The following is a 27317-nucleotide window of genomic DNA, read 5'->3' as shown; positions in this document are numbered from 1 at the left end:
CTTCATCCCTTTCACATGCGCTCTGTCGATCCTGTGCCATGCTCATGGTGTGATCAGAATGCTGTGTCGTGCTCACCCACACCTCGGTGTGCATTACAGCTACACAGCGCCTTTATCGACCAGACTGGTCAGCTCATCAAAGAATGAGATCAGGTTTGTTTGACAAGACCTGTTTTCCGTAACACTCTGCTGAATGGCAGTAAATAGGTTAAGAACATAAGAACGTAGGAACAGCCAAGCTGGGGCAGAGCAATGGTCCACCTAGCCCAGCATCCTGTCTTCTGACAGCAGCCAGGGCCAGGTGCCCCAGAGGGAATGAATGGAACAGGCAAAGTGTTCCTGTTTTTATTCTTTAGTAATTGAATCCTGTATCTGGTTTCCAGGATTTTGCCTGGGATTGCTCGTACTGCCCGTCTGGGTACATCTGCAGGGCCATAAAACCCCTGCGGGCGGCTGGCTGGTGCCCGCTGACTCAGGCTTGGGCTCTTCAACTGCAGTGTAGACATTTCGGCTCAGGCTGCAGCCTGGGATCTAGGACCCTGCGCGGTGGGAGGGTCCCAGAGCTCAGGCTGCCACGCAAGCCCAAAAGTCAGCAGTGCAGTGGAACATCCCCGCAGCCCGAGGCCCACGAGCCCAAGTCTGCGGGCACGGGCCCGCCGCGGCAGTTTTACTGCAGTGTAGACGTACCCCTAGTTACCCGTTGCTGTTTCTGGCTATTGGCCCTGTATTCGCACACTTTGTTTTGTGGCTGTTCGCCAGGGTTACGAGACGCATTGAAAGTGAACAGCAGCACAGCATGTGACTCTGGGCAGGGTCCCCGTGAAACGTGTCCCCCAGCTTCTTGTGTCGAGCCAGAGCGAGGGATGTGTTTCCGGAGGGAGGGAGGGAGGGCTGGAAAGCTGGGAGCACCCGGGACCTGCTGTCTCTCTGGGGGCTGGGAATACCATTGTGTAGCTGCCGTGTTTGTGCCACCCAGTAGGTCACAGACACACACCACTCCTGGCCGCGGCTCTGCTGCGCAGGTGGCCTCAGACCTGGGGAGGGACGGCCGGGGGCAGTGCCGAGAGCGGGGGCTGGTCAGTAAATGGGTGGGGGCAGGCGAGAGAGGGTTAACCTTGCCTGGATTCCCACCCCTGTGTATGGTGGGCACACAGCCGATGTTTGAATGGCTTGGCCCAGAGCCCACCACGGCCCATTGCCTCCCTTTAACAGTGGCCAGCACCCGCTGCTCCAGAGGATAGGGCAGGAATTCCCCGCCCCCCCAAGCAATGGTGGGATGATCTACCCCAGGGCAGGCTCCTCTTGAGCACTGGGCTTCTGCCGGGGGCAGGCAGGCTCTCACCCTCCCTCCCCTGCATGGGGCGCTGGGGTTTTCAGTGCTGTCTATAGGGGTGCCTCGGGATGGCCTTGTTCTTCAGATCGACACCCAGGCCTCTGTCAGTCCTGCCGAGCATCAGCCTCAGGGAGATCTTGTGGCAGGGAGTCCCGCAGGTCAATCATGGGTTGGGTGGAAGAACATTTCCTTATCTCAATGGGCAGTGGGGTGGGAACACAGGGGGTCCATGGTCTGGCCATCTGCCCATGGGGGGTGGATGCTTTGGGCCCAGGGTCGGGCCAGCTGCAGTGGGGTGGGGATGCGCTGGGCCTGGGGTCGGGCCGGCTGCCGTGGAGTGATGCCCGTCTGGGGTCCCTTGGTCCAGGCTCTCTGGCCTTTCCTGGTGTGACACTAACGCTCGACCTGCCACCTCTCCCCAGGCCTGTTCTGACGTCCTTCCTGCTGACGCTCGCTGACGCCGGGGCCATGTGGGCCCTGCTGCCGCTCCTGTGCCTGATGCCACCGGGCTCCTCGGCCACGGGGGCCCTGGCTGAGATGCGACAGACCGGAGCCAGTGCCAGGGCCCAGCCCCCCTCTGCCGCCCAGGGAGCCTTGCCGAAAACCCCTCTGATGGCGTCGGAGCTGCCGGCCAGGGGCACGGACCCCGCGCTCTCCCTCAACCTGGGCCTGAACTTCAAGATCAAGGTGTGGAGCCAGGGCAGCTTCCGGCTGGCAGATCCCAGCGCCGAGCCAGCCCTCGCAGACCTTCTGCCGGCCGACACGGCGGACCCGATCTCCTCCGCCAGTTTCCTGCCGCCGGCGAACCGCTTCCTGGCCGAGCTGCCGCCCGGCGAAGCCCTGTCCGGCTCCTCCTCCACGCCCGGCTCGGGGTGGCTCATGACCGGCTCCGCAGACGAGCCGTCGCCAGATGCTTCCCACAGCCCCGGGAGCTGGGGCGAGACCGCTGGAGACTGGGATGGCTCCCCGGTTCCCCAGTTCCGCAGCAGCCCCGGGGGGCGCCCGCCGAGCACCACCCCCTTCGAGTCGGAGTTCCTGGAGCCAGTGCCCACGGCCCGGCTCTCCTTGTTCCGGCCTGTGCTGGGCTCCCAGCCCGATGTGATGCTGCCAGCTGCCAGCCAGCCCACCCCTGCCAGCTCCCGCCGAGGGCGCAGCAAGGGGCTGGAGTTCAAGATCAACATTGACCTGACAGCTGGGCTGGACCGGGAGGTGGGCGCGCCCCCCACCCACGTCCTGCCTGCCAGGGGGGGCAAGGGCCAGGGCACCAGGTGGAAGTACCCGCTGCTCCCCAGCCTGAAAGCAGGGATCTCGGAGATCGCCAGCAAGCTGGGCACCTCCAGTGAGTACGGGGAGGGGCTTGTCTGCCTGCTCTGCTCCCCACGCGGCCCTGGCCTCCCGGCCACCCTAGATGTGTGCTCGCACAAGGAGCCCGGGGCACAGTGCTCGCTCCACACAGATTAATGTACCGGCAGTGTCGGGCCATTGTGATCATCTAGTCCGGCCTCCCGGGCACCGCGGGGCAGTGACCCACCCCGACACCTTTTCTGGAGCGGAGCTTTGGGCAAACCATCGCACCTGGCTTTTAAACCGAGCTGTGGGTGAGGGTCTGCATGTCTGCGAGATTGTGTGTGTGCGTCTGTGAGATTGTGCCATGTGTGCATCGAGGGTGCATGTGAGCTGTGGGGGGGGGTCTGCGTGTGTGCGAGGTTGTGCCATGTGTGCATCGAGGGGGTGCATGTGAGCTGTGGGGGGGGGTCTGCGTGTGTGCGAGGTTGTGCCATGTGTGCATCGAGGGGGTGCATGTGAGCTGTGTGGGGGTCTGCGTGTGTGCGAGGTTGTGCTGTGTGTGCATCGAGGGGGTGCATGTGAGCTGTGGGGGGGGGTCTGCGTGTGTGCGAGGTTGTGCTGTGTGTGCATCGGGGGGGTGCATGTGAGCTGTGGGGGGGTCTGCGTGTGTGCGAGGTTGTGCTGTGTGTGCATCGGGGGGGTGCATGTGAGCTGTGGGGGGGGGTCTGCGTGTGTGCGAGGTTGTGCTGTGTGTGCATCGGGGGTGCATGTGAGCTGTGGGGGGGGGTCTGCGTGTGTGCGAGGTTGTGCTGGGTTTGTATCCGGAGGGGTGTGTGTGTGTTGTGTGGAGTGCGTACACGTGTGTGCACAGATATGATCCGTGCTTCTCATGGGGGAACCGGCTGCAGCCGGCCCTTCCTCTGGGGGGCCAAGCGCAGAAGCCCCTGCCCTGGGGAGGGATTTCATTCCATCTCTGTGGTGCGGAAGGGGCTGGATTAGCACCTGGGGGACTGACCCCAGAGCAGGCCCCCGTGGCCCTGTCTGCGGACAGGGCAGCTCGTCCCCCACGGCCCGTCCAGCCCTCGAAGGAGCCCGTGACACCACTCATGGGGAGGTTGCAGTGCAGATGCCTGCCCCAGACCCATCTCAAGAAGGGCAACCCCCCCGGACAGCACACACTGAGCCCCCCTGCTGCATGGCCACTAGCAGCCCCTGCCCAGAGTCAGGGGCCTGGGCGCGAGTAAGGCTGCCAACTTTCTAATCGCACCAAACGGAACATCCTAGCCCCGCCCCTTCCCTGAGGCCCCGCCCCTTCCCTGAGGCCCCGCCCCCACTCACTACATTCCCCCTCCCTCAGTGGCTTGCTCTCCCCCACCCTCACTCACTTTCACTGGACTGGGGTGCAGGAGGGGGTGAAGGCTCTAAATGGGGGTGCGGACTCTGGGGTGGGGCCAGAAATGAGGGGTTCAGGGTGCGGGAGGGGGCTCCGGGCTGGGGCAGGGAGTTGGGGTGTGGGAGGGGGTGAGGGCTCTGGCTGGGGGTGTGGGCTCTAGGTGGGGCTGGGGATGAGGGGTTTGGGATACAGGAGGGGACTCCAGGCTGGGGAGGGGGGCTGAGGGATTTGGAGTGTGGGAGTGGGCTGCGGGTTGAGGCAGGGGTTTGGGGTGCAGGATGGGGTGAGGGCTCTGGGGTGGGGCCAGGGATGAGGGGTTTAGGGTGTGGAAGGGGCCTCTGGGCTGGAGCGGGGTTTGGGGTGCAGGGGGTGAGGGCTCTGGGCTGGGGATGTGGGCGGTGGGGTGCAGGAGGGGCTCCAGGTTTGGGGATTGGGGTGCAGGGGGGTTGAGGGCTCTGGGTGGGGGTGCGGGTTCTGGGGTGGGGTGGGGATGAAGGGTTTGGAGTGCAGTGGGGGGGTCTCAGGGCTGGGGCAGGAGGTTGGGGCTTGGAGCTGGGGCGGGGGCTTACCTCGGGCAGCTCCCGGTCAGCAGTGCAGAGGGGCTAAGGCAGGCTGCCTGCCTGTCTGTCCTGGCTCCGGGCTGCACCCCGGAAGCAGCCAGCAGGTCCAGCTCCTGACCTAGGCCTGGGGGGCAGGAGGCTCCGCGGCCCGCAGGCACCGCCCCCGGCCAATGGGAGTGCAGAACTGGTGGTTGGGGCGGGGCAGCACGCGGAGGAGCCCTGTGGCCTCCCCGCCTAGGAGCCGGACCTGCTGCTGGCCATTTCCGGGGCTCAGCGCGGTGCCAGGACAGGTAGGGACTAGCCTGCTTTAGTGTCACAGCACTGCCGACCGGACCTTTAGTGGCCTGGTCGGCAGTGCTGACTGGAGCCGCCAGGGTCCCTTTTCGACCAAGTGTTCCAGTCGAAAACCGGAGGGCTGGGGTGGGGGTTGGGCCTGTGTGTGTATGGGGGGACTGGGGCCATTTTCGTCCTTTCCCTGCTGCACGGCCCCATCCCGGAGAAGTGAGCAAGTGAGAGATGCCATGGGCAGGGCCAGGCAGGACCCCCTCTGGGGCTCCTGGAGATCTCAGTGCCTGGCCTCTCTGCAGGGGGCACCGTGTGGGGGGGAGGTCTGTGGGCCGTAGCCCCTCTCCCAGACATTGGTCACATACGTCTGGGCTGAATTAGAGCCAGGCCTGGCTGCAACAGACCCCGGAAACCCTCCCCTACCCGCTGGGCACCTGCTGCTGACGGTTCCGTCCTGAGCAGGCCCCGAGCACCCTGGTGTGTGTGTGCGGGGGGGTCTCCAACTCTTGTCAGACTCGAGACGTCCCCCTTTCCGTGTGCATGTGGGGGGTCCCTGGCCCGCTGTGCTGACCAGGCCTGGTCTTTACTGTCTCCCTGCAGGTTTCTTTGGTCCTACGCTGCCCCCAGACTGGCACCAAGAGAGGAGGGGGCCACAGGAGAGGAACAGCACAGACAGCGTCTGGGACCAGCCACAGGACACCAGCCCCTCCCTACCCCGTGCCATGGAGCCAGGTGAGCCACTGGGCTGACCCGCCTGTCCTGTGGGGCTGGGGCAGCCCCCAAACCAGCTCCTCCCTCTCTGAGTCCCTCCCACTGCCTGTCCCCAGCACACGGAGCCTGAGCAGATGCCAGGGCATCCAGAATCCCCGCCACATACGGAAGGAGACCCACCACCCAGCCCTGTGCCCCCACCCACCGCGCAGAATGGGCCTCCTCGTACAGCCCATGATACACACCCCAGTGCACCCCAATACACACACCCTAATGCACCCTAGCCCTGATATGCACCCCAATACTTACCCAGTGCATACCTGATACACAGCCCAGTGCACCCCAATACACCCCGATACACACACCCTAATGCACCCCAGCCCTGATACACACCCCAATACGCACCCCAGTGAACTCCAAGACACCCCCGATACACACACCCTAATGCACCCCAGCCCAGATACGCACCCCAGTGCACCCCCTGACCCCCCCAACACACACTCCCCATGCACCCCTCTGATACCCCTAATGCTGCACTGTTACGCACCCCAGCAAACACACACACAGCAAACAGACTGACCAGCATACTATACCCCCCGGTACACAGCCCAGCACTCCCCCAGCGTGCCCCCGATACCTCAATGCCCTGATCCCCCAACACTCACACTCCCATGCCCCGATACCCCCGGTATACATTGGCACACATACGGCTCCAGAACAGGTAGCTGGGCCCCAGGGCGTCCCGTGCCCCTGTGCCCCCATGTCCCCCCTCACCCCCTGTGCCCCCATGCTGTCTCATTCACACAGCAGGAAACACGGGGACTGTCAGGTCCAAACAAGGACGCCCCAGCCAGGGCCCGGCCTCCTGCCTGGCTGCAGGACTCCCCCTGGCTCTTTCTGGCTGTAGAGCACCCAGGGCCTTGTCCTTTTGCCTGGGCCCACGGCTCACGCCCTCCTGTGGCTCAGGTCCCTCCCATGGCAAGGGGGTCTTTGCCTCCTCGCCCTAGTCCCCAGCCCTGGGGGCACGATGCTGAGAGTAGGGGATGCAAAGGGTTAACGCTGCTGGGGCTGGACTCCGCTGGGGGGCTGAGCTGGCCTGGAGCACCCAGCCAGGGCGCGGTGGCAAGTCCCTGAGCCCCAGCGGGGCATGTGCAGGGTCCTGGTGGACTCAGCCATGCCTGGCTTTGCACAGAGCTCGGTGCTATCTCGGCATCTCCCTGACATGGGGGAGGGGAGCTCGGACCTTTGCCCAGGAGCTGGCTCAACAGGTCTGGGGGTGGGGGGCTTGCAGGGGGCCTACAGCCGGTGGGGTGTTGCACAAGGCCCAGGTGCATGTGGGGATGTTTTTACCTGCCTCTGTAGCCTGGGTGGGGTTCCCAGCAGTGCAGGGAGGGGCCGCGGGGCTGGCCGGGGAGCGGGGGTGGGGACGAGGCACAGGGGGACTGGCTGGGGCACTGCTCCGGGCTGGGCTGGCACTTGGAACCGGGCGCCCGAACGGCCCTCGCTGGGCAGCCACCTGGTGCATCCTGTCCCAGGCCCGGGGTGCGGAGCCAGTCGCCCGGAGGGAGGAATGCAGCTGGGTCTGCAAACCTGCCTGGCCTTGGAGGGGCCCCATGCTGTGACCAAGGCCTCTTGATAAGCCGGCTCCTTCTGCCAATTGCTGGAGAGGCTGGTCTGACAAGGCCAGAGAGAGAACCCCGGTGTCCTGGCCAGCCTCCCCGCCTAGGGGGCCATGCTGGGCCATTGCTGAGTGCAGAGGGATCAGCCCCCCGGTGCTGGAGAAACCCAGCACGTCTCAGAGCAGGGAGAGATTTGTGAGGGTCAAGCCGCCCTTCCAGCCCCCGGGGTGGCTCCCGGCCGCACACCCCTCGCTGCCAGCCCTGGGGGAGCTTTCCATGACGGGATCTAGCAGCAGCAGGAAAGTCACTGGGGCCGGGCTGGGCTGGGCTGGGCCGGGCTGAGCTGGCTGGAACCGTTCTGCCTCTGGAGGGTTATGCAATGAAGTGTGGTCAGAGCTCACAGAATATGCTCCCCTGCTACCCAGCTCCCAGTCCCGCTGCCCTCCGCCCCTCCTAACCCCACTGTCTCCTTCAGCCCACTCCCCCCGTCCCCTCTCCTGTTCCCCACATTGCCTCCTCCTGGGGTGCCCCTGCTCTGCCCCAACCCCCTTTCTGCACTCCCCCCCAGCCCCGTTGGCCTGCGGCCGGTGGGGCCAGCACAGTGTCTGGCGATAGCCGTCGGTGGGCTCTGGTTGGACCCGGAGAAGCTGCGCCCCTGAAGGTCACTCGGCTCCATGCCAGCTCCCTGCAGAGGGCCGGGGCCGCCTGTCACATCCCATGGGGAGATGGAGCGAGAGCTGCCGTGCCCTGCGTGCCCAGGCTGACGGGTGCCAGGCAGTGTTAGCCTCCATCCGGCACGCTCCTTTCCGGGTGCAGGCAGGCGGATGCAGCAGTGCCGTAGGGGCCTGCGGCGTCCCGGGCGCAGCGAGCAGACAAATGCTTGGTGGCAGCCCGTCAGCCCAGCTAAGAGCCGCCTGCATGGAGGTGACAGATGGATCTGGACAGGGGTGAGGACAGCAGCTCTGCCGGCGACAGGCCCCTCACCTCTGCAGTCTCGCCGTGTCCCTGGCTCAGCCTGCTGGGAAGGGCAGCGCAGCTGCTCGGAGACGACCTCCCGCTGGTCTGGCATGGCGGGGGCAACCGCACTGCCGCTGCTCCTTCCATCATCCCCTGCCTGGCACCTCCGCCACCCTGATTTCCAGCCCCCGCTGTGGCTGTGTGGTCCCCAACCTGCCTCTTCCCCTGCCGGAATCCCCGCTCCAGTGGGCTCGGCTCAGCCAGCCCTCTGCTCGCTGGCCCGGGCCCTGGGAGCAGGCCCAGCGCACCACTGGTCGTACCCTGCGGGAGCCCAGCCGCAGGAAGGCAGCCTGTGCCCGTGCACCCGTGGGCGATTGAGGATTGCTGCTTGCTGCAGGGAGCCGCCTTCCACCCGCCACTCCCGTGCTCTGTGATGTCACAGGCTACTGCTGGGCAACCCTGGAACCCGGGGCCGGGTTTGGAATCCCGCCGAGGAGTCGCCTGGAGCGGCTGGAGAGAGATGGACGTCGCTGCCAAGCCCCACATCCCCCCCGCCATGGCCCTGTATGCCGAGAAGCACAGCGTCTTCCAGCTGATGCAAAGCATGGTGGAGGCGCTGCTCATTCACCAGCCCGAGGACCCCATCTCCTTCATGATAGACCACCTGAAGCAGGACAGCGACCACGTGCCCAGGGTGTTTGTGCTGGGCCCCCCGGCCGCCGGGAAAACCACCATTGCCATGTGGCTCTGCAAGCACCTCAATGCCTCGTACCTCAGCCAGCAGAAGCTGCTGTCCAACAAGACGCTGGTGCTGGCCAAGGAGGCGCAGAGCTACCAGCTGCGGCAGGAGCAGATCCCAGACGAGCTCTGGGTCGGCCTGCTCCAGGACCGCCTCTCGGACATGGACTGCATCAGGGAGGGCTGGGTCCTGGACGGGTTCCCCCAGACCCGCGAGCAGGCCTTGCTGCTGCAGGCCTCCGGCATCATGCCACGGCACGTGGTGGTGCTTTACGCGCCGGACACCGTGCTGATGGAGAGGAACCTAGGCAAGCGCCTGGACCCCGCCAGCAGGGAGGTGTACCACACCACCTTTGACTGGCCGGCCGACCCCACTGTGGAGCAGCGCCTGGTGCAGCCCGACGGCTGCTCGGAGCAGGCCACAGCCAGGCGGTTGCTGGAGTATCACCGCAACATGCAGGGCATCTTCCAGAGCTACCGGGGGAACCTCCGCACCGTCAACGCCGACCAGCCCTGCGCCGACGTCTTCTCCCAGGTGCTGACGTTCGTGGAGAGCCAGCCCTGCTCGGCTGCCCCCTTCACCCCCCGGCTCCTGCTCTGCGGGCCCCCTGGCAGCGGGAAGAGCCTGCAGGCCGCCCTGCTGGCCCAGAAATACGGCCTGGTCAACGTGGACTGCAAGCAGCTGCTGAAGGAGGCCGTGGCGGAGAAGTCGAAGATCGGGGAGCTCATCAAGCCGTATTTCGAGAGCAGGTGCCCGGTGGCGGACAACCTGGTCCTGAAGGTGCTGCGGGAGCGGCTGGGCAAGCCGGACTGCGCGTCCTGCGGCTGGGTGCTGCACGGCTTCCCGCGCGACGCGGACCAGGCCGAGCTGCTGAGCAACACCGGCTTCACCCCCAACCGGGTGGTCTTCCTCACCCTGCCCCTGGACGCCATCCTGGAGCGGGTCTCTCAGCGGGCCACGGACCCCGTCACTGGCGAGCTCTACCACCACCTGTTCAAGCCGGCCCCGAGCCCGGAGCTCTGCCAGCGCCTGCGGCAGAAGCCCCAGGACGCGGTGGAACAGCTGGAGCTGCAGGTCGATCTGTACAGCCGGCACGCCGCGGACCTGCAGGAGCTCTACGAGGATGCCGTCTACGTCAATGCCGACCAAGACCCCTACACTGTCTTCGAGTCCATAGAGAGCTGCCTCACCCGGCCTCTGCCCCTCCGCACCGTCTAGCGCCTGCCGGGCAGGGAAATACAGGTTGTTTTCAGAATGGGATTTGGGGTCGTCTTCTTTAACAGCGCCAGGTGTTCCTTGCGGGGGGGGGGGGGGGAGTAACCTCTGCTGGGCTCCCTTCACCCCCACCTCCCTGCCCAGCCCCCAGCCCAGCAAAATAACTGGGGTAAAATATTGAATGGCTCCCCGGTGGCGTCAATGAGGAGCCAGCAGCGCCCAGCCAGCTCTCCAAGCACTTGGCTTGGGACCCTCCGCCACTCAGTCCATCTTTCCCGGCCTCCTGCCCTCTTCCCCTTCCCCCCGCCCTCGATTTTGACACCCCTGCAAGTTTGCGGAACCCCGCCCCTCGGCTGCGAGAGCAGGGGATCCCTGTTGCCTTGGGGGTCTCTGTAGAAGTTGCTGGACCCCGGGGGCGCTCTCTGGGGAAAGCTGTGCGATGGCCTCTTACGAGTCTTCTCCCAGATTGTCTGGTGAGAGCTTCCCAGGCTGGGTTCTGCCGCTCCCTGGGGCACGAGGGGACCCTCCGGAGCTTTGAGTAGCTGGGCTGGAGGAATCTCTGCTCATCCCGGGCCAGGCATGGGGAGGGGCCCTTCCCCTCTGCAGACGGAGGCAGGGGTCTCAGTAGAGTGGAGCTGTGCCCGCCGGAGATGCTCGTGCGCTCGTCCGATCTGGGTCTCGGCCCCGTCCTGCTCTCCCGGCCCACGTGGCTCACAGCCGCGTGTTGGTGTTTGACTTTGAGGAGTCTTTCTCCTCGACCACGTTACAGAGGGCACGTCTCTGCTGCCCCCCATCCTGCAGGCTGACCCCCTCAGATGCCCCTGGGGTGCCAAGTGTGGACTGGCTGCTGGCTTTGCGTGGCCTTCACCTCCCCAAGGCAGCTGGTCCAGGCAGGTTTGCAGAAGGGCCTTTGATCTCCGAGCAATGGGGAGCCCGGCAGGAGAAACGCGTCTCAGCGAGCTGCATGGCAGGACCGCCAGCTCCGGGTGGCAGCGGCAGGGCTGGGTGGAGAAACAGAGTGGCTGTCGCCTCTGGGGCCATCGCCTGAGCACACTTGCGCAGATCCCCGCTCGGCCAGTCCTGCCGCGGGCGCATTGAGGGCGGCGTTCCGTCTCCCTCTGTAACGGAGCCGTTCTCTGGCCTGGCACCCAGCCTGCTGCCACCCTGGCACACACCCAGCGTCCATCCAGCCCTATTGGTGCATGTGTAATGGGGGCCTTGCCCCTGGAGCGCCCCCTGGCGGGGCAGTGCTGCAATTAAGTCCCTGCCTCAGTTTCCCCTAGTGGGCTTTTAATAAGTCCTATGAGGCTTATGTATATTGAACAGTGCCCCTTCCGGGCTCCAGCTTATTTAACCAACACATCACCCAAATCAGCCTCCACTGCAGCCGCCTGGCTGGAGGGGGCAGGGGCTGAGTTGTCTCCAGGTCCCTCAGCAGCCAGGCCCTATTGCCAGCAGTGTGGGAAGGGTCTCTCCTTTAGGGTCAGATCCCCAGAGATCGAACTGCGCCGGCCCTTCCTCCGAACGGCGTCTAATTCCTCGGTTCCGGGGCTGCAGCTTCTCCCGCCATCAGGACCAGATTCTGCGGAGCCTGAGCGTTGGCAGCTCCTCCCTGCCCCAGCACCTGCCCCCTCGCTGCATCTCCCTGGGGCGCCCCCTCCCCAGCCCCCTGAGGAGCCCTCCCCAGGAGCCTCTGTTCCGTAGGGGGACCCCCCTGGGAGGAGCTCCGTAGCCAGCCCTCCCAAGGAGCTCCCCCCGCATTTCCTCCCTGTGCCGGAGCCCGCATGGCGCTGCCCAGCCCGGGGGGATCTGGCTAGTCACTCTCTTTAGCAGAGTCTGTCGCAGGGCGACTGAGGGCTGAGTGCCCCCGGGACTCCAGAGCAGGAGCTCCATGCAGGGGGATTGGGCTGCCACGCAGCTGGGGCCAGTGGGGCCCCGACTGACAATAGTACTGAGCACACCCTGTGCCTCTTGTCCCTACGTCTCAGCGCATTAGGAATGGGGATGGGACCGTTCTCATGGACAGAGGGCTGGGGAGGGGCAGGTCCCACCAACTCAGTGGCATGGCCAGGCGTAGCCCTCCAGACCCCTGGGCCTGAGCTCTGCCCCCCGGGCCATGGCGCTGGCCGGGCACGGGCAGGACGATCCTGCGTATAGCAGGGCACACGGCCCTGACAGCAGCAGGGCCCAGGGGCCAGACAGCCGGCTCCGTGGCAAATTCCTCTGCGGTGATGCAAACGTGCGGGCGGATTGAGAGATGCCAGAACTAATCCAGCAAAGAGGGGGCTGCAGAGGCACTTGGTGCTGATCCGAACCTGGCTAAAGCCCCGGATTAGACTCGAGAGCGATAAACAAAGCGGGGTGCAGGGCCGGGCCAGGATCCCCTGCGCTGCTGGAGCCCTGCCCCTGAGAGGGGCCGTCGAGGAGGGGGAAGTGGGGCTGGGCTGAGCTCCGGGGGCTCCTCTGGCAGCCCCAGTTCAGGCTGCCTGGGGGAGCCGTGGGGGGAGGAGGCTGTGTCGGCATTGGGGTGATTGCTGATCGGCATCTGTCCTGCCGCTTCCTGCCAGGCCCCATGGAGCCTTTGTGCCCCGCTGGGACCGGCCATTGTGTGAGCCGCTGTGTTTGGAGAAGCCCCTGGCTACGCAAACAGCCCGAGAGGCAGCCCCAGCCCATTGTGGCTGCCAACAAGGCTTCCGAGCCCACCGGCCTCCCCTCCCCCATGCCAGCGCCCACGGGGCCGGCCAGCGGGCGCTGGGCTTGCTCCAAAGCAGTTGCAATGCAGAGGCTTTTCTCAGCCTCCACCGGACACGGGGAGGCCCCTAGGATGTGCCCACGAACCAGGCTGGCGCTGCTTGTCCACCCTGTCCATCTCAGCCCCCGTGCCCTGGCCCTGGTCACTCCCTGGCCTTGAGCTCCCGGGCAGGTGGCCTCTCCCAGCAGGGAGAAGGGCGCACCCGGCTCTCCCAAGCCAGCTGTCACTGAGGAGCCCTGGTGCGCTCTGCTGTTGGAGTGAGCATGGGGGTCCCCGGGGTCCCCCTCCTGCGCCATGTGCATGGTGGGCATCTGTCCCTGCTGTGCTAGCCCAGCGGCATGGGGGGCTCCGCACGGGGTGTCTGCCTGAGCTGACAGTTGGCACCGCTCCACCCCTGAGGTCCCAGGGGGCTCAGCCAGCCGGCCCCCCACAAGCAGCCAGCAGCCCGGCACATTCTGCCAGCAGCTCTGCGGCTCCAGGGCCCCTGGATTAGGGGCTGTTCGCTTTCATGTTTTATCTCCAGAACAGAGTCCCTGGCTGCCTGCTTTCCAGCCGCGGGCACAGATAGTGCAGGGATGTGTGTGGCTGTGTGTTGTGCGGCCATGCGGGGGGAGCTCGGGGGACGTGCGCTTGTGCATGGCGGGTGTTTGCACCGCCGGGCCTGAGTGGCTGAATACAGCAGACACCACGCCCTGACCGGGGGCCTTTTCACTGTAAGGCCTGTGTGTGTTTCAAAGCCCCCCCTCTGCCCTCCCCGCAGGGGCACACAGTCAAGTGCAAAATGCACACGCACAAAGTTGTGTCTGCACGTGTGTTTTGTGAGTGTCTCAAGTGGGAGCATCTGCCAGGTGATGGTATATTAGTATGCGTGTGCGTGTGTGCACTGGGACACGTGTGTGCTCTGTGTGTGTGTCCACACTGGGGCCCGTGGGCGGGGGGGGGTTGCGTTCTGGGGCCAGCACTTGCTCTGTGTGTGTGTGTGTGTGTGCGGGCTATGCAGCCAGTTCAGTGCGTGCTCTGTGAGTGGGGGGCGTGCGCGCTCTGTGGGGGGGGGGCGTGCGCGCTCTGGGGCTGGTGCGCGCTCTGTGGGGGGGGGCGTGCGCGCTCTGGGGCTGGTGCGCGCTCTGTGAGTGGGGGGGGATGTACGTGCACGCGGGGGCTGGTGCGTGCTCTGTGGGGGGTGCGCGTGCTCTCTGGCTGGTGTGCGCTCCATGTGGGGGGGGGCGTGCGTGCTCGGGCTGGTGCGCGCTCTGTGAGTGGGGGGCGTGCGTGCTCTGGGGCTGGTGCGTGCTCTGTGGGGGGTGCGCGTGCTCTCTGGCTGGTGTGCGCTCCATGTGGGGGGGGGCGTGCGTGCTCGGGCTGGTGCGCGCTCTGTGAGTGGGGGGCGTGCGCACTCTGGGACTGGTGCGTGCTCTGTGGGGGGGGGCGTGTGTGCTCTGGGTCTGGTGCACGCTCTGTGGGTGGGGGAGAGGCAGGGCAGCCTGTTTCCATCACCCCTACCTTGCCCCTGGTGCCCCCCTGGTGGTCCCCACCCCCCGGGGCCAGGCCCCAGGTGCTGCCCAGCTCCGTGGGGCACCAGGCTTGTGCGAGTGACGCGTTTCCCGGCCCCGGAGAGGCAGGAGGGGGTGGGCTTTGTGGGCGTCCCCACGATGATGCCAGGCCACGAAGACCCGCTGGGCCCTAGCGCTGGGTCTGCCTCCGCCCCCTGCTAATGGCCTCTCCGTCTCCTTCATCCCCAGGCCCGGCCCCGGCCCCTGGCCCCTCTCCCGGCAGCGAGGGGGCGCTGGCCGCCTGGCCCAGGTGCACGCCAGAGAAGCCAGAGGAGTGCGGCTCCCCCAGCCCTGAGCCCGAGGCCCCCCCGGCACCACACCCGCTGCCCTCCCGGCCCCTCTTCGTCATGCTGCACGCGGACTGGAACACGGCCATGGCCGACTGGGGCCTGGCCTGGGAAGCCCACGTCTACGGGGCCGGCTCCCTCTTCAGCCTGCTGGCCCTGCTCTCCCTGCTGAGCCTGGCCTGCCTCCCCTTCCGCTGCCCGGCTGGCTGCACCTTCCTGGCCGCCCTCGACCTGCTGCTGCTGGTGGCCGGCGCCGCCCGGGCCTTCCTGCTCTTCTACGACGCCTACGGGCAGCAGGAGCGGCTGCCGGCCCTGGCCTGGCTGCTGCTGCACGACCTGCCCTTCCCTTGCTTCTCCTCCGCGCTGGCCGTCGCCTTCCTGCTGCTCTCCACCCGCTCCCGCGTCCAGCTCTCGCGCGCCCGCTTCCGGCACCCCGGCTGCCTGGCCGCCCTGGTGCTGCTGCACTTCTCCGTGGCCGTGGGCGCTGTCCTGGCCGCCGACCTGCTGCGCCAGTTCCCCTTCCTGCTGCTGGTCTCGCGGGGGGCCTTCGCCCTGCTGGCCGCCCTCCTCTCCCTCGCCTTCCTCACCTTCTACTGCCTGGGGCGGGTGGGCGCCCTGCAGATCTACCACCTCCAGAGCGCCACGCCACCCACCGAGCGCCTCGGCCACTGCCCCTTCGCTGACGCCGGCGACTGGAGCCGGGCAGCGCGCTCCACCCTGCTTGCCGCCTGCTTCGCCCTGCTGAGCGCTGCCCTGCAGGCCTACGCCATCCTCCACGCCCTGGGCTACGGCCTGCCGCCGGGCTTCTTCGGGCCCTGGCCCTGGTGGTCGCTGCAGCTGGGCTGCCGGCTCTGTGAGGTGGGCACCGGGCTGCCCCTGGCCCTGGTGGGCCTGTACCCCATGTTCTGCTCCCATGAGCCCCCCTGCGTGCACTGCTGGGGCGGGCTCTTCCGCGGCCCCGTGAAGGCCCCCATCCTGGCCAACAACTTCCAGTGGGCCGTGGCGCAGCATGAGAAGCTGGTGACGTGTGACACCATCACCCGCAGCGACTCCGAGTTCCTGCCGCTCTACGCCCTGGCCGGGAGCCGCCCAAGTGCGGACGGGGCGGCGGGCTACTGCGGCGCCCACAGTCCGGGGGCTGCCAGGACCTCGGAGACGGGCCTCGAGGGCGGCTACAGCTCGAAGGCCTCCTCCGTCATCAGCGTGGCCATGGACAGCGACCCCACCGCCGGCTTCCGGCCCCCGTCGCCCATCAACCTGCGGCGCAGCATCGACGAGGCCCTGTTCAGCGAGGCCCTCATCCCCGCCAGCCTCTTCCAGCCCCCCAGCGCCCCAGCCCGGTCCAGCCCCCTGGCACTCAGCCTCCACAGCCCCGGCCTGCAGGAGCACCAGGGGCTCCGGGAGACGCCGGCCAGCCGCGGCCTGTACCGGACGGCCTCCTGCGTGGAGCTGGACGTGGCCCTGCCCCAGGGAGGGGATGGGGAGGCGTCCCCAGAGGTGGGCGCGTCTGATGCCGCCCTCTGCTCCCCGGGCAGATGGAGGGGCAGCAGCTGCTGCTCCAGCTCCCCCTACGGACTCTCCCTGGACGGCTCCTCCCTGGTCCTGTGCCCCAGCCTGGAGCCAACCACCCACGCGTCTTCCTTTGCCTACGAGCCGAAGCTGCCCCGGGGCCAGGGCGAGAGCAGCCCCCGCCGGTCCCCCCCGCCGCCCGGGGGGCCGTACCTGCCCCTGGGCCAGCCCTCCCAGGAGTCCTTGGACTCTCTGGTCCCGGAGCCGCCGGCGGGCGACGCGGCTCGGCTGCAGGAGGAGTTCCTGGACGTGTGCCGGCAGATCGACGCACTCAGCATCAACAGCGACACCATCGACCTGTAGGGAGAGGGGCCGCCCTGGCCCCGCTGCGGCCACCTTCCCCGTGGGCCCGGCCTGGCAGGAGGAGCCAGGGCGGCCCTGAAACCCACATCTCCCCCCATGGTGCTAGGCGGGACGGGCCCTTCCCGCCTCTGGAGGGGGGTCCCCTCTGGTCAGAGCCAATGCATGGCCCATGCACCCCAGCAGTGGGCGCTCACACCACAGCAAGGTCCCGGGGCGGGGCAGATTCGCCATGTCGTCCCCCCGCGCGCCCAGTGCCCACACTGCATCGCCCGTGTCCTCCCCCACGCCGGAGAGGGGGCTGGGGGAGCCAGTGGCCGGCCATTGGGGCCTGCAGCTCTATGACGAGGAGAGGGCGCTCCCTGCTGGGTGCGAGAAGGGACTGCGGGCTCCCAACAGCCAGGGCCCACAGCTCCTTGGGAAGGGGGCCCAGGGGCCCGGCTCTCGCCCTGGCCCTTGGAAGCGGCTCAGTAGAGATGCCCCATGCCCGCCCCCCCATACACCTGCTGCCTAACACCCTCCTCCCCCGCTTCCTCCCAGCCCCGGGTGGGCCCGGGCCCAGACTTTGACCCCTGTATTAGCAATGAGGTAGGCTTGTGGTTTGTACTCCAGACTCCAAAGCCCGCAGCGGCAGTGACAGGCCCCCGGGCGCGGGGGCCGGAAACTCCTCCCTCCTTTGCATTAATAAAGTATTTTATCAACAGGAGCAGCTGGGTCCTCGTCGGGCAGGAGCCGGGGGCGTTACATGGGTAAACCTGCAAAGCCCCAGCCCCGTCCAGTTCCGAGTGTCTGAGTGAGACACGAGTGCTGCCAGGGAGAAAGGGCGCCCCTGGGGTTCATTATTAGGCAATCGTCGGGCGCTGTCCTGCTGCCCAGCACCGGAGCGCCCAGTGCAGGGAACGGAGGCAGGGAACGGAGGGCAGGGCAGGGAACGGAGCTGGCCCAGGGACCCCGTCTGAATGCCGTGGGCTGGGGACCGGCACAGGGAAGGGACCCTGGCACACTGCCTCGGGCCGAGCAGGGGAGGACGGGCCCGTAGCGACTCTTCGGCCAGCCCCAGCAGGGCCCGGCCAGCAGGACGTGCGTCTTGGGCGACCTTTGGAGCAGGAACCAGGGTGTTTCCTGGGCAGTGGGCGGGGGGAACAATGTGGAGACACTGCAGCCCCCTACTCGTCCCCCCCCCATGCTCCCCTGGGCTGCCAGCAGGAAGTGGGGGGCCTCCCCAGGCCCCCTCTCTGCAGGGACGGCAGGGTCAGCAGCTGTGATGGGGGCTCCTGGGGCCAAGGCTGGGCTTCAGCGGAGGGGCTGTGAGAGGCAGGGTGCAGTAGCCCCGGGTGGCAGCTGTGGGAAAATGCCTGCTGCCTTTGGAGATCCAGGGGTGACGCTGGGGGGCAGGGTGCCCCAGGAGCTGCCCAGCGCTTGGTCCTCCTGTGTGAGTCACGCTGGCTAGCCAGCCCCGTCGCTGGCACAGCCGTGTCCCCGTCAGCGCCACAAGGGGCAGGCTGAGGGTCTGTGGGAGGAGAGGAACACGCAGGGCGAGTGTGTCCACCCCACCCCGCCGCTGCTGGCAGACAGGACGCTGGGCTAGCTGGGCCAGCCTGGCCGCTCTCATGTTCTCCCACTGCACAGAGGGGTTTTCCCGCAGCAAACGCAGGCCGTGGGGGAGAGAGATGAGCCCCCGGCAGGCCCCAGGACAGGCCGGTGGCCAGCACGGCTGTGCCGTTGAGAAGGGATCAGCCCCGGCCCATACGCTGGGTGCAGAGCCCTACGCCGAGCAGGGTAAAAGCCCTTCGCTCCCTGCACGGGGTGGGGGGGCGGGGGATTTGCAGCTGTGCCTCCGGGCTGAGCGACGCTGCTGGGACTAACGAGGAAGCATGGCAATTAGAAATGAAATGAGCAAACCAGCTCTGTGCTGCGGGGAAGGTCAGCAGTGAATTGCCTGGCAAGGCGTTCATATTCCTGGCCTGGAAATTCTCCTGCACTTTCCCTTTCGGCCTGGGACCCAGGGACTCGCTTGTGCTCCCAGTGACAAGCCAAGGGGCTTCGACTGGATCCCGAACGGCCTGCATCACAGGCCTGCCAATACACCCTGCTGCTGCTTTCATGAACCTGACGGCACTGTGATGGGCTCCCAATGCCCAGCCCCACAGCAAAGCACCCGGTGCCCTGCCCAGCCCTGCCCCAGCTCTGCAATACCCAGCCCCACCCAACCCCAGGGCACGGCACCCGGTGCCCTGCCCAGCCCTGCCAATACCCAGCCCCACTGTCACGGAGTCCCCGGGCGATGCTCTGGAACTGCTCCCCATGAAGCCAGACACGACTCTGGGGCAGTCGCCTTCCTGTGAGCAGCCTGTCTGCAGGACACACAGCTCACACGGCTTCCACCTTCCTGGGTCTGACCTCGGAGCATTCAGCATCCTCTGCCCCTCCATGCACTTCCCACAGCCAGTCCACCCAGGCGGGGTCCTGGGGAAGCCAGAGGGTCCTGCCCCCCAACTCCGCAGTCAGATGTGACTCTCAGCCAGCCAGCAAAACAGAAGGTTTATTAGATGACAGGAACATGGTCTAAAACAGAGCTTGTAGATGCAGAGAACCGGACCCCTCAGCCGGGTCCATTTTGGAGGACAGTGAGCCAGACAACCCCGTCTGCACTTCACTCCATGTCCCAGCCAGCCCCAAACTGAAACTCCCTCCAGCCCCTCCCCCTCTGGGCTTTGTCCCTTTCCCAGGCCAGGAGGGCACCTGATTCCTTTGTTCTCCAACCCTTTAGCTCTCACCTTGCAGGGGGGAAGGGCCCAGGCCATCAGTTGCCAGGAAACAGGGTGTCGGCCATGCTCTGTGTCCAGACTCCTGCATACACCTGCCCTCTAGGGCTCTGCAATGATCATACACCCTTACCCCACCAGCTAGATACTTAAAAACTGCATAGGGGAAACTGAGACACCCCCACACTATTCAGAGGAAACATTAAGAACAGTCCCACTTCGTCACATCTCTCCCCACTTCGAGATCGAACTGAGCGGAGTCACTTTAGCCGGTGACCTGGGGAAGTTCGAAGCCACCAATGTTCCCATGGATGCCCCAGCATCTCTCCCATTCCTTCGTGGGGAGTTACACCAGGCCCTTCCAGTTTCACGCCCTCCCTTAGGTTGTGGGGTGGTTGATAGCACTCACAGGCTGCATGTGGGAAGGTTTATGCAGCCCGTGCCCTTTTGCCACCCCCAAAACCCCAGGGGGTCAAACTAGAATTGAGTCTTCTCCCCAACAAGCTGGCCAAACACAGCCACTTGGTTAGAGGACTGTTTAACTTTCTTAACAGCTTTCACTTCATCTGAGACCTTCTCAAAGCTCTCCACACTGGATCCTTCAACAGGAAAGTCAGTGGATCCATTCACAAAAGAAAATTTCTGGCTGTTAGGAACTGAAACTTTCTGGATTAAGAGGAACAGCCGTGTTAGTCTGTATTCGCAAAAAGAAAAGGAGTACTTGTGGCACCTTAGAGACTAACCAATTTATTTGAGCATGAGCTTTCGTGAGCCACAGCTCACTTCATCAGATGTTTACCGTGGAAACTGCAGCAGACTTTATATACACACAGAAATCATGAAACAATACCTCCTCCCACCCCACTGTCCTGCTGGTAATAGCTTATCTAAAGTGATCAACAGGTGGGCCATTTCCAGCACAAATCCAGGTTTTCTCACCCTCCACCCCCCCACACAAATTCACTCTCCTGCTGCTGCTGGTGAGAAAACCTGGATTTGTGCTGGAAATGGCCCACCTGTTGATCACTTTAGATAAGCTATTACCAGCAGGACAGTGGGGTGGGAGGAGGTATTGTTTCATGATTTCTGTGTGTATATAAAGTCTGCTGCAGTTTCCACGGTAAACATCTGATGAAGTGAGCTGTGGCTCACGAAAGCTCATGCTCAAATAAATTGGTTAGTCTCTAAGGTGCCACAAGTACTCCTTTTCTTTCTGGATTAAATCACTTTCACACCCTTCAGTAGCAGTAAACTGCTTGCAAAGACTCCACGAGGATTCCTTTCCCTAGGGCTTGTCTATGCAACAATTCACCCCGCACAGGTTTCAGAGTAACAGCCGTGTTAGTCTGTATTCGCAAAAAGAAAAGGAGTACTTGTGGCACCTTAGAGACTAACTAATTTATTAGAGCATAAGCTTTCGTGAGCTACAGCTGTAGCTGTAGATGAAGTGAGCTGTAGCTCACGAAAGCTTATGCTCTAATAAATTGGTTAGTCGCTAAGGTGCCACAAGTCCTCCTTTTCTTTTCACCCCGCACAGAAATTCTGCTCTTACCCTCTTCACCTAGGGCTTGCTCTAGGGGAACACTTTCCTGAGCAACAACAGACTCTTTCTGGGTCTCCCTTACATCCAGAATCACCTCTGGCCCATCCGGCGGATTCCTACACAATCCCCTTTCAGGCAAACTTACAGACTTCCTAGAAAAAAGGTCAGAAACATTCTCCATCCCTTTGCCACACACAAGTTCAGGAATCTTTTCCTTCTTGCTACAAGTTTCCACACCATCAGTAGGTAACACAATCACATCACCTTCATGCTCTCCTTGTGCCCTGGCTAGGATCTCACCCTGATTAGACAGAGTTGCTCCACCCTTTCCAACAACACACTAGCAACAGGCAAAATACAAGCACCAGAATTGTCTGGGCTCTGGGATTTTACATAGACACTAACTAGATGCGACCTAGTTACAGGGCCATTCTCCCGAGCAGACACAAACTTAGGACCATTCCCTTCCTGGGCTTTAGCTGGATCCAGAACCAACTCTGAGACAACTTCACTATTCTCAAACATAACAGGCTGAAAGGGCCCTTCTGTCTGCTCCACAAAGAAGAGCCGGACACACTTTCTCCTTTCCCAGACACACAGCTTGGGATCTCATTCCCCTGGTCCCAGCACACAAGGCTGGTCACAGACAACTGCTTGGAGATCAGGGTAGCTCCCTCCACAGGCAAGTCAATACCCCTGACAGACACAGGCACGTTTCCTTCACTGTCCCACTTCTCCACCCAGCTAACAGGTAAGGTCCAGGGACTCTCATCTTCCACTCTCCTCGCCTTCCCACCCTGCTGACTAGACACAGCCATCAGCTCACAAGGCTGCCTAGGCTCATCCAGACTTTCCTTACCAAGCAAATTCCCACTCCCAACAGATCCCCTGCCCTGCCTGTGTCTCCCCCCCACTCAGCTGGGGTCTCAGCTCCCACTGTGCTCAGCACTGCCCTGGATGTCCCAGTGGGGCTAGGCAGCGAGCTCCCTGCTTTCCTCACTGGAATAGAGCCAGCCTGAGCCCCCTCTCCGGTGTGCAAGGCGGCGGGGAGCATCTCTCTGTCCCACCCAGCCCCAGGGGTCTGGTCACAGGCAGGCAGGTAGCCTGAGCCTAGCTGCTCCTCCCTCCTGCCAGCCAGGTCATCTGCATTTTCACTGACCATTTCCCTCTCCGCGGATTGGTTCCCTGGATTCAAATTCAAACTCTTGGCAGTTACCGGAGCAGGGCCTGGATCCTGTCCCAAAGAGACACAGTCACCCCACAACAGGGTCTCGCAGCCAATGTCCTGGAGAACCCCAACGACCAGCCAGCCTGACCCCTCCTGGGTCTGTACAGGGATCTGGGCCATAGGCAGGGCGAGGGCCTTCGTCCCTGGGACCCTCACCCAGCTCACACTGCCCCTCAGCATCTGAGGCTGCACCACCCGGGGCCTGACACCAGTTCTCTCTGTCCCAGGATCTCGCCACCCCAGGAACGTCTCCCCATTGACCATCACCTTCTGCTCCCACTGGGGGTCCAAGGGGCCTGGACCCAGGAGACTCCACCCAGACATATAGGTTGGGGTCAGGAGTGGGAGCCTGTCCACCTCCCCACCCATCTGGCTGACAGAGTCTATGGCCTTGGGACCCAGCAAGGGAGCTAGACACCGGGGCTTTTCTGCAGGGTCCCCCGGTTCAAATCTCCAGCCTGCTCAAAGGCAGTGAGGTGGCATCCACATCCCCCCCCTCCTTAACCAGGGGCAGCAATTTAGTCTCGAGGTTCCCTGCGGAACTGGCCCCCCGGGGTCTATCCCCCCTCACCCCGGGGAGGTCCCCTAGGCCTCTCCGCTCCCCCACCGCCAGTTCCTGCTGCTGCTTCTGCAGCTCTTTCTCGGGCTCTCGCTGTCTCTCCCTGTTCTCTTGCTCCCTCGGACTCAGCTCCAATCCCATCTTTCTCTGATCTCCCAATGGGGAACCCAATCGTGAAGACCCCCGTATGGTCAGGGACAGGAGCCTTGGGGGTGCCTGGCTGCCACTCCAGCTGCTCCCAGATTCTGCTATAGCCCCATTTGGGGTCAGGCATCTGTTCCTTAGAGCGGTCATCCTCTTCCAGCTGCATGATGAACTCTGCTTTGGTGAACTTTCCAATGCTCAACCCTCTCTTTCTGCACAGGGTTACAATGTCCTTCTTAAGGAGACGGTGACAGGCCATCACTCCGCTCTTCCCAAGTTGTTGTGGACTCACAGGCCTGTGTGCTTTCAGCTCACCACGGTTTCCAGGGAGAACCCCTAGTGTGCCAGCCCTTCTCGAGGTCACCCCCTCTTTGCCAGGGTCGAGCTGCAGACTCCTCCGCCCCGGGACCGCTCGCTGCAATCCCCAGGGGAACCCTGTTACTGCAAAAGTCCTTCTCTCTCCCAGGGCCAAGCCGCAGGCTCCTCCGCCCGAGACTGCTCATCGCAGTCCCCATGGGGACCCCATTACTGCACAGTCCTTCTTGCTGGTCACACACTCCCAGGGGTTAACCACCCCCTGAAACCGCTCCTCTCTGAGCCTTCAGCATGCCTGGTCCTCATCAGTCCCCCTTCGTTTTACTGCTCCCCAGTCACTTACTGCAGGAAGTGCCACCCACGGCATGCAGTACATCCCACTGCTGCCACCAGTTGTCACGGAGTCCCTGGGCGATGATCTGGAACTGCTCCCTACGAAGCCAGGCAAGACTCTGGGGAAGTCTCCTTTCTGGGAGCAGCCTGTCTGCAGGACACACAGCTCACACGGCTTCCACCTTCCTGGGCCTGACCTCGGAGCATTCAGCATCCTCTGCCCCTCCGTGTGCTTCCCACAGCGAGTCCTCCCAGGCGGGGTCCTGGGGAAGCCAGAGGGTCCTGCCCCCAACTCCACCGTCAGACGGGACTCTCAGCCAGCTGGTAAAACAGAGGTTTATTAGACAACAGGAACATGGTCTAAAACAGAGTTTGCAGGCGCAGAGAACAGGACCCCTCAGCTGGGTCCATTCTGGGGGGCAGTGAGCCAGACAACCAGGTCTGTACTTCACTCCATGTCCCAGCCAGCCCCAAACTGAAACTCCCTCCAGCCCCTCCTCCTCTGGGCCTTGTCCCTTTCCCGGGCCAGGTGGTCACCTGATTCCTTTGTTCTCCAACCCTTTAGCTCTCACCTTGCAGGGGGGAAGGGCCAGGCCATCAGTTGCCAGGAAACAGGGTGTCGGCCATTCTCTGTGTCTAGACCCCTGAACACACCTGGCCTCCAGGGCTCTGCAATGATCATACACCCTTACCCCACCACCTAGACACTTAAGAACTGCATAGGGGAAACTGAGGCACCCCCACAATATTGACAGAAAACATTAAAAACAGTCCCAATTCGTCACACCCACCCAGCCCCAGGCCACAGCACCCGGTGCACTGCCCAGCCCTGGCTAAGAGAGACAAGCAGCCCTCAAACATCACTGTGACACCCTGTGGTCCCTGGGTCTCCATCCAGGGACACATCCAGCCAAAAGCCCTGCTTGACTCCAGAGCCAGCCTGTGATCCTAGAGCCAGGCCAGCAGAGAGAGCCTGGGGCAGCCTACTACCCGGCTGCTCCAACAGCAGGCTCACCCGGGCACAGCACTGAGCCAAGACCCTAAAGAGTGAGACACCTGAGAGATGGCACCAAAATCTCCTCCCCCGCCCCATCCCAGGATAGAGGCTGAAATCAGCTACCACTAGGGGGAGCCACATGCTGCAAGTTTGCAGCGTCCAGCATTTCGAAATCAAGGAAATGGGCACAGAGAGACGATGGAGCGGGTGTGTGTGGGGATGGAAGGAGGGGTGGTGCGGGTTTATGGGATGGATGGAGGGACGTGTGTCTATGGGGAGGGATGCTGGGTGTGTATTGGATGGCTGGTGGGTGTGGATGGGGGTGGAGGGAGGGACGCTGGGTGTCTATGGGGAGGGATGGAGGGACGCTGGGATGGGTGGATGCTGGCTGTGGATGGAGGAGGTTGGAGGTATGGTCCGTGGGGATGCAGGGACTATGAGGATGGAGGGAGAGACGCTGGGTGTCTATGGGGAGGGATGGAGGGACACTGGGTGCATATGGGATGGTGGGTGTGTACGGGCTGGGAGGAACGATGGGGCAGGATGGAGGGACGCTGGGATGGGTGGATGCTGGCTGTGGATGGAGGAGGTTGGAGGGATGGTCCGTGGGGATGGAGGGAGGGAGGACGGACGGCAGGGCTCACTACAAGGAAGGCAGGGAGGGTGCTGTGAAGTCATTTCCCCTCCCCCCACCTACCGAAGTGGGAAACAGCATTTCTGCTGCCCTTCCTTCCCGGGCTCCGGCCCAGCCTCCCTGCGCAGCCTGCCCAGGCACCCAGGGTGGAGGCAGCTCGCTGCGACCTGCCCTTCGCACCAGGGAGCCATGTCTGGGCCTGCCAGGGGTCAGCCCGCACGCCGCCAGCCACCGGCAACGCAAGCTCTCCCCTCCCAGCCAGCGCAGCCCCCTGTCCCTTTGCAGGTCGTGCCAGGCACACTCCATCCCCTGGGGCCGCCGAGCGCACCCCCAAGTGTCCCAGGCTCAGGGAGAAAATCCATCCAAGGGCTGACAGGGCACGATGGGACAGCTGGCCGGGGAGGGGGGCGATGGGGCTGGGGAGAATCGGGGAGGAGGGCAGATAAATGGCCTCTGAGTCCCAGAGAGCGGTGCCAGGAATTCTCTGCAATCTGGAGCCAGGACCTAGGTCTGCAGGTGGAAGGGCCTGTGGCCGCCCCTGGGAGGGGCGGGGAGGCAGGTGTACGAGCCCCTCATCCCGTGCCCATGAGCTCCACAAACTCACCCGGGGCCAGGATGCCCTGCTGGGAGCTGGCTCTGTCCCAGTGCCAAGGCCCCGGAGCTGCTGGGACTTTCTGCCATCAGGGTCGGGGTGGGGACTTTGGTTCCCCTTCCAACCCAATGATGCTTCAGGGCAACGAGTTTGCTGGGTCTCAGCTCAGCAGGTGTCACATCCACTGGCCCCCAAGAGAGGCCGAGGAAGGGGTCCCTCAGGCTGAGGCCAGTTCTTTCCCCCCTCTGACCCCGGCAGGTGGATGAACCCTGGGCTGGCCTGGGATCCCCCCATTCCAACTGGCCACCGTGCGCTGGGTCAGGACTCTACGTCTGGGGCTGGGATTTGCCTGGGCTGGTGCCGAGAGGCCAAGGGGGGCACTAGCAACAGCCTGTGGGGGCAGCTGCTTCCAGGGTGCAAAGGGCTATGGGTGCTCTGCTCACTCCTACAGCTGCACACCCCTGGCTGGGGCCGTGCTGCCCTCTACCGGGCACAGCAGCCATTGCCTTCAGCGACCAGGGGAGCACTCTTCCTCCGTCCAGACTGGGCAGCTCCGCTTTCTGCTGCTGGCAGGTCTGGGCAGCGGGTCTCTGCTCCCAGGGTCTCTGAGCCTTGTCCCCAGCGGGGAGGTAGAGATCAGGGGCTCGGCCAACACCACCCCCTGCGCAGCCCCAGCCCCTCCACGAGGGTCCCCAGCCCGGGAGCTGTGCGTGTCCTGGGCCACATCACGGGGGCAGGCAGAGCCTGTGTCCCTGGCAGATCTGGCCCTCCCGGCCCGCTGGGAACCCTAGGACAAAAACTGCCTCTGGAAAACAGAACCCCCCAAAGGAGCCCACTGCCCCCTCGCAAGGACAGAAGACAAAGCCAACGTTCCGGCTCTTGCCAGCTATGGGTTTGGGGCTGACAAGCTGGAAAAAGAAGCCAAGGGACAAGACGGGCCATTGGATCAGGAGCCACTTTGTCCCCAGGGCGATAGGGGAGACGCTGAAAGGAGAGGTCCTGTCCTCCCACCCTGGAACCGGGCACCGCCATGGAGTGGTGCTTCCGCGGGGTCCCGGAGAGAACGTGCTCTAGCTTGGGGGGCAGCAGCAGCTTCCCCATCCAGGGCAGCCCGAGCCAGGCGCTCAGCCGGGGGCTGGGGGCGGGAGATCAGGCTGGAGTGAGGGTCTCATATCGGGCCTGCACGCTAGGCGCTTTGAGGTGTGGGGGCCTCACTTCAGGCACCAGGGGCCTGGTTTCCAGCTGACATCCCTGGGAACGTGTGTGTTCTTGGCCTGTCAAAATCAGGCTCTGGGGGTCTCCTGGTCGGCCCTCAAACTGGAGTCACTCCAAATTAGAGGCCGCATTGTATAAATCCCAGCTCAGCCAGCACCTTGGCAAAGGGGGTGGGGAGGGCAGCACCCGGCAGAGCCCCAGTCCTGCAAACACCTGGGCACGACGGCCCTCTCTCCCCAGCCAGGGGGCTGTTCACATCCCCTGGGGGTCTTCTCCCAGCCCTGCCCCTTTCCGCTCCACCCACTGCTGCTGCATGGCACCAGCCCCCTCGCCCCCTCCCGCGCCCCCGGCCCCATGCCCAGGGGTCCCCAGCCCCCTCACACCCCGTGCCCTGGGGTCCCCAGCCCCCTCACCCCCCCGTGCCCAGGGGTCCCC

At 64.2% G+C, this 27317-nt stretch overlaps 2 protein-coding genes across 3 annotated transcripts in view; both read left to right on the top strand.

Annotated features, from left to right (window-relative positions):
• PRRT4 (proline rich transmembrane protein 4) overlaps positions 1-17256 on the top strand; it is a 29673-nt gene extending 12417 nt beyond the window's left edge. For both annotated transcript variants that reach the window (XM_073332353.2, XM_073332362.2), the window contains exons 2-4: positions 1756-2672; positions 5459-5590; positions 14591-17256. In XM_073332353.2, coding sequence (XP_073188454.2) covers positions 1802-2672; positions 5459-5590; positions 14591-16560 — 2973 coding nt within the window. In that variant the 5' untranslated portion in view covers positions 1756-1801 and the 3' untranslated portion in view covers positions 16561-17256. The remainder of the gene's footprint in view (positions 1-1755; positions 2673-5458; positions 5591-14590) is intronic.
• Positions 8666-10102, top strand: LOC140907115 (adenylate kinase 8). Its single transcript, XM_073332339.1, has one exon. It carries the CDS (start codon positions 8666-8668, stop codon positions 10100-10102), a length of 1437 nt encoding a protein of 478 aa, XP_073188440.1.
• Positions 17257-27317: the final 10061 nt, after the last annotated feature.

This window comes from Lepidochelys kempii, chromosome 1 (assembly GCF_965140285.1).
Source record: "Lepidochelys kempii isolate rLepKem1 chromosome 1, rLepKem1.hap1, whole genome shotgun sequence".
NCBI classification, from domain to species: domain Eukaryota; kingdom Metazoa; phylum Chordata; order Testudines; family Cheloniidae; genus Lepidochelys; species Lepidochelys kempii.
The sequence above is the reverse complement of the archived record's forward strand: the minus strand, read 5'-3'. Positions and strand labels throughout refer to the sequence as shown.

Coding starts and splice junctions, on each gene's coding strand:
- LOC140907115 (XM_073332339.1), top strand. CDS start 8,666: ATGGACGTCGCTGCCAAGCCCCACATCCCCCCCGCCATGGCCCTGTAT.